Below are 8,493 nucleotides of genomic sequence, written 5' to 3' on the forward strand. Positions count from 1 at the left end.
AAAAAGAAATACAAGGTAAGCCATGATGAATAATAATAATCATTTTGTTTAGTTTTGACTTTTTGTTGACAAGAAGCATCAGAATGATGCAGATGATGGTGAACTGTACATTCCACACACCCAGGGACAAGTTCAGATTCTCCGTCTTTTCTTTCTGAACGATCAGCTTTCAAAACCATCTAAAAGCACTTTTTTTTTTCTTTCACTCAAACCGTGGCAACTATCTCTTTGTACCAGGTAAGTAAAGTCTCAGTCTTCATTGCTTCTTTTGAACCTTTTCTTCATCAGAAACTCAAACCTGTAAAAAGGTTTTTTTGTTACAATTTGGCATATACTGGTGACTTTTTTCCATTAATGTTGTTCAGTTTGACCAAACTGTATTTGGTTTAGTGCTACACACCAATATCAAATAAATCAAAGCTGTTTATTATTTATTCAAAAAGTACTTCTGCAATCAGCATGAAACTGAAGAACAGTTCAGAATGGTTGTTCAAATGATGCATTTCCATCAAACCATCGCTAACGGCAACGTCCATCCCAAGTCTAGGTTATTCTTGTTTTCCATAATCCACTCTCTTTAAAATACCAATATAGTCTATTCAAATGTGTATCATGATTTTATGGTAGACACTTTCTCCTTTAATGGAATATCTTATAGAGTATTTTCTGCTTTTCTTCAGGAGTTTGACCTCTGTTCAACATGGACACTGACTTCATTCTGAAGCAAGTTCAACACATGGGACTGCCCTTATTCTCAGTGAGAGAGCAAAATCACTACAGAGCAGAGGTCAGTCTTGTAAATGTGAATGTAAAGGTGCATTGTTCCTATTGAGGTATCATATGAATAACATATATGGTGTCTCTGTCTTGCAGAAGATGCTCATGAGGCAGTTTATGCTCCTGAAGCAACAGTGTCAAGTTCCTATTTATCTATCTGTGAAGGAAATGAAGAGCTGGCTAATGGCTGGAAGAAGCTTCCTGGATGAGTGAGTCCAAACTGGTCTTTGAAGAAATATGTCAGATTAAAGGTCACTGCAAAAGGTAGACAACATGGGTAACTAACTAAGTCTTTTCTCATTAAGGTTTCAGGAAATAGCAGAAGGGACAGAGGCAAGAAAGCTCCTCATGGCAGAGCTGGTAAATACAACACTGACTACAGAGAGATACAGTATGTAAAACTACAGTTAAAGTGAACTATGTAACTTTTATGAAACAGCGGCCGCTGTGGCAGCAAGTGGCAATTACAGGATCATATTAAATACTAAAAAGTAGTGTAACAACAACATGAGCAAAAAGTCATTAAGTCAGCAAAACTGTGTCAATAATGTTGCTTATCCAGATTAACATTAGCTAACATAAACTACAGAATAGATGTGCTATGACCTCTGCAAAAGTTACATAGTCTGACTTTTAAGCCATACTGTATGCGTAGAATGTTGATGTGATTACAGCATTTTAAAAATGATTTTTGTTTTTGTTTGTAGAAAAATGAGCTAATCCCCCCAGTATTTACATGCATTGTTGTCAGTGTCATTTCTGATATTACCACCGGAGGCACCAAAGCTGTAAATCTTCGAATCCTACATATAGGGCCTTTAAATATATAATTTCATATACTATCAATTACATGTCATTCATATATTTTACATTTCCTATTTTGTCTTATAATATCCAAGAGCTATGTAGCTGTAAATTAGTAGGAAGGTTCCCAGAAAGGACTCGTAATTTGGTACAAATTATGGGAAAATGGAGGAACTGTTTGATTGGTACACTTCCAACAAATAAATTCCAATGGTAACATAACATAAAGAGTCTTATAGTCAGTGAACATAGCTGAACATACAAAAATGTCAGATTTGTCTGACAGTAATGTAATGCTTTATAGATCCGTTATACACCATTAATAAGAACTTTTGCGTTTACCGTGTTGCACCTGTAACCACACCCAACAGTGATGTCACAGTGTGCGGACACTAAATTGACCATTAATAAAGCCATTAGTTACAACTTGTTATATAAGGCATTTCTTTGGTACATTTTCTCCTGATATTAATGCAAAATGACATAGTTATTTACGGGAGACCTCAGAAATGATTAGGAAATGACAAACATGTAACATAAAGTGTTATCTGTTGATATGTACAGGCCTGGACCTCAGCAAGACGCCTATGTTTGAATCAGATGGAGCAAGAGCTCCTGGAGGAACTTGAAGAGGAGAAACGTCTTTCACTGCAGCTCAGGAGGAGGGTAAGGACAAAACCTTTTCTGATTTACACTTTTAACATTCTGCAGTCACTCACTCTTCCGTCTTTCTCTCCCTGTCACATGAAGGTCACATTGGAGGGCCTTCAAATGTTCCTTTCTATCTTCTTACCAAAAGCGGAGAAGGATGTACAGACCTTCCTCCGGCACCTGTCCAACAAGCTGCTGATTTCTTTTACTGGCTGTCACTCCAGCAGGCGTTCCAAACTAGCTCTGTTCACCAAGCTCCAGCGTACCACTGCGCCTCTGGTGTCAGTGGTGATGGAAACTGCTCTGAGGTTCTTCCTGGACAAGCCAGAGCCACTTGCTGAGGTCAAGCCTTCCCAGACTTGGGATCCCACTGTGAGCACGGACTCCGATTTGGCCTCTACTCTGGGAAACAGGGCTGAGGCCGCCAGTGCTGAGATTGGCAAACAGCTGGCTGACACGACAGCTTCTTGCTTCTGCCTGGTTACATCTTTCACTAAAGCTCATCTCCTGCATATCTGTACACCAGTGGCCCGGAACATGGTCAAAGCCATTTACAAAAGATTTGATGACCTCTCCAAATCCTTCCACCTGCTGGACTTTGATGAAAGCTTCGTCACTGCTGGAGAGAGCATCGTCTGTGCTGTCCAGGACATGGACGACAGAGTGCGAGCTGCTGCATACAGCTGGGCTCTGCATCAGCTGGTTTCTGTGAGGAACACTGTGGTAACTAGTTATTTGAATACAACATAATCAAACTATATCTGTGCTACAGTAAGATTTTTTGTTCATGTCTTTAATTTGAGATTTATAAATGATCTTTCCAGACTCCAGAGGTGTGCAGTGTGGCTGCTGCAGAGAGGACTGGTAAGTTGTGGATAAATTATCTAATTTCACATAACTAGACTCACATAATACTTATTCTGGTACTTGTGTTTTCTCTTCTACAGATCAAAATGAGGACAAAGAGAAGAAGCAGGGAGTGCGAGCCTTCTTCAGTCGAATGTGGAAAAAAATCATTCATGTATCCACTGAGGAGTGAATCACACCAGCTGCTCTCTCTACAGTATATTCTCAATACCATAAATCATACTTATTTGATAAATTATGTATTATAATAATAAGTATAAGGAACATCTGTGTCTTTTTGTGTATTTACTATTTAATTCTCACAAAAATTATGTTAAATATACGTTAGAAAAGAGACAGACAATCATATGTAAATCTAAAAGCACTGAAATTTTCTGTAATAATTCAAATGACCTCAGTTATGGAACTACTAGTTTGACAGAATACTCTTGACTCTAGTACCAGCTTTTTCTGTAGCTTTCAACTGTATTTTACTGCCTCCATTAGCAGATGTAGTTTGCCAGAGTATTATCATCAGGATGAAGAAAAAACGTGTCATTTCTAAAACTGAATAACCACTCAGACAAAGCAGGTAACTACCCCAGGGCCTCAGATCCTCAAGGGCTGCGAAGGCTCTAGCTTAAGTTAAAACTTATTTTTATTATTTCAGTTCTGATTGTGCTCTAATCAATATTTTCATATTACTAACTGAACAAATGACTATGTGTAATGTGAATGGGGTCACTGGTTGTAACCTCCACAGATAATTTTAACATCTTTCAGCTCATTTGTTTTGTTTTACGCCCGTAACTTTACTGTTTTTGCTCAGTCTCACAGCTCTCATCAGCATTGTCCCCAGCAGCTGCAGCACAGAGCTGTTTTGAGAAGAAAAAGCTCAGATAATAAACCCACCTGCCAACATCAAACAGCAGAAAGGCAATGTTAGCAATTAAGTGGTGAACATAGTGGAGAATTTAGCTGCTTAAGAGCCAGATATTTTTTATCAGGAGTTGGCATAGACTAAAACAGGAGAGTGAATATTGGACTTAAGTTGGCCAGAAACATGACACCAAATGAATGCTAATGTTACTCCGTGACTGCTGAGGGAGCTTAGCCAGAGGAAGGAGATGAGATGCAGATTCAGAGACTTGTTCAATGATTAAAAAAAGAGATTTATTCCAACCAGTGTAACCAAAAACAAGTGTCTCAGAAATGAAATGAAAATAAGCAAATCAAATTCATCTTAACTGGATTAACTCAGGAAAACACAACTCAAAAAACTTAGGCATGATCATGTGCACATAGCTACACAGACATCCGCTGGTTTCTGCTCTCTCTCAAACCAACAATTCTCCCCTTAAATAGGCCCTCCAATCTATCTAGGCAGAACCATATTTCTCTCAGGGGGCTTCTTTTTCCTTATACCAACAGCTGGCATATGACAATGCTGCTTGTATCAGTTAACGTTGTTTACACACACATCATCCACAGTGTAGTCCTCACCATAGGCCAAAATAAGTACAACATAAATACAAAAAACAAACATTTAACTCAATACAGTAAATCCCCCCATACTTGGTCCAACCCATGACATCACTGGTGATGTCAGCAAGAGCTGAAAAGCAGGAAGTCATTGGGTGACTGCCCCTTTGTCTCCTGGAAGCATGGTAGGTATTGTAGCATAACAAGTTAATCTATAACTCAAAAGACTCACAATTTAAATCAATAAACAATAACCAAACTTCAATAATACTTATCTGTCTTGATTAAACCAGAAATGCAGATGTAAATTTAACAAAACAAAGCCAGAAACAGACAAATCCTGGGATAGCATGTGAAAGCAATGCTACAAATAGATGTTAAATTGGCTAAACAAACAAATGAGAAGTACGGAAAGAAAGAAATCCAAGTGTAACAGGGACAAATGGTGTGGTCTCTATGGGCAGAAGTATGTGTCACTAGAAACTAAATTTGAATCATTAATATTTGAATGACTCAACTTGAATAATTGCATTAAAAACTGAATTTGAATCACATAATTTGAATTTGTATTGTTTAACTTAAATAGCTGCATTGAAATGAGTCTGAATAGCATAATTTGAAATTGAATGTATTAGTTTGGAAATGAATTCCAATAAACTCAGAACTGAATCTTATGAAACTGAATTCAGTTGCACTCTGTATATTTCCACATTCACTTCTTACAGTTCAAATTCAGTTTACTGAGACACACATCCGGTCATTGAGGAAGAGCAGTCACATGCAGGTTCACAGGACTACTTTTCCGGTACTGTAATGATTATTTCCTCTCAACGATATCAATGACTAATGGGACCTCGATATTTTGAAAGCCTAAAATGTTTTCTCTATTGTACATAAAAACTGTACTTTTATGTCTTGCATTTTTCAAAGCTGTGAGTTTGTTTTCCGACTGGGAGGAACTCTGAATGATAAAGATACTTTATTGAAAACAGTCATATTTCTATTTGATTTGTTATCTTGCATCATAAATGGGGTTTGGATTGATTGTAAATGAATAGAATGCACTCTAAACAGTAATGGTAGTGGTGACACTATACATATACAGGAGAGAAATTAAATATGAGCTGCATGTAAGTGACTGAATGTCTCTAAAAGTATTGTTGTGATAGCCTCTTCTGTCACTTTGGTATCTTGATGTCTTTGATTATGAAGACTCTTTGTCACAGAGGCTGATTATCTCTTTATGCCTCCATAGGATAACATAGAACACAGATCAAATTTCACCCACTCTTCCTCCATCCATGCTTCTTCTCTTGTTAAACGGAGCCCTCTAGCTGCTGTTACTGTAGCATTACAGATGGGAAGAACTATGGGACAGTGAGAAATATATAGAAATATGAGTTCTATTTAACTATATTTTTTATGAGTAAAAGTAACCTGATTGTCAGAGAAGTAGAAAATGTGAAAGGTCTTTGTATGCTTTGTATGAGCCTAAAATAGATATGAAATACATACAGACCACATCACTTAATTTCATTGTCACACATGAGAATCTTTACAGCAAGGGTCAGCTACTGCAGGCGTTACTGTCGTAGATCATCGCTCATAACGCTCTTAAAGGCTATACGATAGCCTGGCCTTCACAGCTGTGTCCTCCATCCTGTCAAACTGGGGAAGGTGGGGGGTGGGGTGGGGTGTCATAGCACACATTTCTATCCTTCACTCATACAATGTTGGAGATATAGATAGATTCCATATACTGATGGCACACTGCAGCATAGTTTACATGTTCTGATCACTCCGACACAAAAGCTGTCATAAACTTGAAGGTTCATTCATGACCTTGGAAACACCACTTGACAAAACAATCTCTATGCAAGGCTCACTTATTTATTTATTTATGGTTTATTTGATAGGGACAGATACAGTGTACATAGACAAAACTAAGGTAAACTGAGTACAGCAAGATACAGTAAAACACACATTTAGTAGTGATAGTGACATAGCTACAGAAAAGACATAGACATGAGTACAGCTTTGTTGCTGAATTAACCAGGATTTGATAATTCATTTTTTATTCATTTGTTCCAGACCTTTTGACCATATCACAGATCAGTGACACATCTATAGTTCCATTTCAGCTCCATCTGCTGTTGAAGACAATGTGACATGTTTGAAAGCTCCAAAACAAACGGACCTCGAGCAGAACATGGTCCACTTATTATTTTTTTCAGAGATTTCAACTGCATCTCTTGCTCTTTCTCAGCGGATGGAGCTGGCTCAGTTGTCATAGAGACGACTGTGGTGTCATCATGTGTTGAACACTGGTCATATGATACTAGGTGGTTGTATATGTCTGTCTCTGTTCAAACATAGACTCTGATGTGAATGTCCTCTGATGTTTTTCTGGTCCATCCACTGACTCCTGGTCGATGACCTTTGACCTCTTCTCAGTAAAGTGGTTTTGTTAACAGATGATATTGTTCGTTTCCAGTGTTCATTCAGTCTCCAGGGTCCTTGCCATTATATTGCAGCTGAAAGCTCCAGAAATTGGTAGTATGTGGACCTTGAGTTCATAACTAATGTTATTGAGGTCAAGAGTGAATGTTCACACTCTTTTGCACTTTTATCTTTCTTGAAATGTAATTGCAACAAAAGATCTAGTAGCAGTATTAGTAACACTTTCATTTTTATGGCATGACTCACTTGACTTTTGTTTGTAGTACATCTAACAAAAAAAATTACCAAACCTTTTTTCTGAACATCCCTCCACATACACATACAGTATACTTTAATGTTAGTTACTGTACATAACAAGCTGTTTTATAATCAGATGTTTCTGCTCAGGACTATATTTAATATTTTTATTTGATGTCCTACTGAGGCTGCTTATTTAGAGTTATTTTAGTTTTGCATTGTTGTATGTTATCTTGTTTTGGAGACATAACTTTGCACCACCCTGATTATTTTGTCATATTTGACTATAGATAGATTAAATTGCATATTATTCTGTAGTTGTGGAGATACATTATCAGCTGTGATAATGCATAAAAAATTGTATATTAGCACATGGTTGACTCAGCGGAAGCTATAAGATGCCCTGTAGATCAATGCAACTCATTCATTGTATATATATATATATATATATATATATATATATATATATATATATATATATATATATATATATATATATGTGTGTGTGTGGATGAATGGGAAAACTCTGTTAAAATTGTGAATTTGTTAACTTTTTTGTTATGTAATTTAGTTTCAATCTATTCAGGCAGAAAGCTGGTGATCTTGACAGAAATCTAATTAAAACTCTTAGGGTAGCTGTAAGAATGGTAGACATGCTGATGAGCATCATAAATCCATGTGAGACTTTAACTCCTAATCTGCTTCTCAGACAAATGAAATTCCTGTAATGATGAGGACTTTGAGTCACTGACAAAACAACACAGGCAAGTGCAGAGTCCCTCTGTCTGGCGCACTAAACAAACAGGTTCATGGATGGCATGACACAGTTAAATACACGCGCCATCTTAAATGAATCCTCTGGATGCTTTCTGATTGGTCCATATGGCCCTTTGATTATATTGGTCTAATCGTGGTTAATCCACTGCTCTCATGCTAGCATTAGGCATTGTATGTAGATGAGTGACACTGAGGAGGACAGCTATTTAAACTCAGAATGTAAATGTCAGCAGGCATTCTGCGGGGATCTGTCCTGATCTCTGCAAACAGTTGCTCAAATTAGATGGAAACTGCACACTGAGGAGTTCAGCTGGAGCTTATATAAACTGCACACTCCTGCCACAAAACTCATTATCTGTCACAGAGAGTTCTCTCACTCGCTAATTGGCACTACAAAACTTATACTAGTCTGCTAATACACCAAGAACTATGATAAATGCTAAGTCTCCTTTCATCTGT

At 37.4% G+C, this 8,493-nt stretch overlaps 1 protein-coding gene across 3 annotated transcripts; it reads left to right on the forward strand.

Annotated features, from left to right (window-relative positions):
* The first annotated feature begins 79 nt into the window (after positions 1 to 79).
* Positions 80 to 3,363, forward strand: LOC137171925 (uncharacterized). Of its 3 annotated transcripts, XM_067576120.1 has the most exons (9): positions 80 to 237; positions 681 to 787; positions 874 to 986; positions 1,083 to 1,137; positions 2,146 to 2,247; positions 2,332 to 2,604; positions 2,759 to 2,940; positions 3,057 to 3,096; positions 3,180 to 3,363. In XM_067576120.1, exons 2-9 carry the CDS (start codon positions 701 to 703, stop codon positions 3,345 to 3,347), a joined length of 1,020 nt encoding a protein of 339 aa, XP_067432221.1. In that variant the 5' UTR covers positions 80 to 237; positions 681 to 700; the 3' UTR covers positions 3,348 to 3,363. The 3 variants fall into 3 exon arrangements, with proteins under 3 accessions (XP_067432221.1, XP_067432219.1, XP_067432220.1); XM_067576118.1 differs by having other exon boundaries at positions 2,332 to 2,955; XM_067576119.1 differs by having other exon boundaries at positions 2,332 to 2,940.
* Positions 3,364 to 8,493: the final 5,130 nt, after the last annotated feature.

The sequence above is a fragment of the Thunnus thynnus genome, chromosome 20 (assembly GCF_963924715.1).
Source record: "Thunnus thynnus chromosome 20, fThuThy2.1, whole genome shotgun sequence".
Classification (NCBI taxonomy): domain Eukaryota; kingdom Metazoa; phylum Chordata; class Actinopteri; order Scombriformes; family Scombridae; genus Thunnus; species Thunnus thynnus.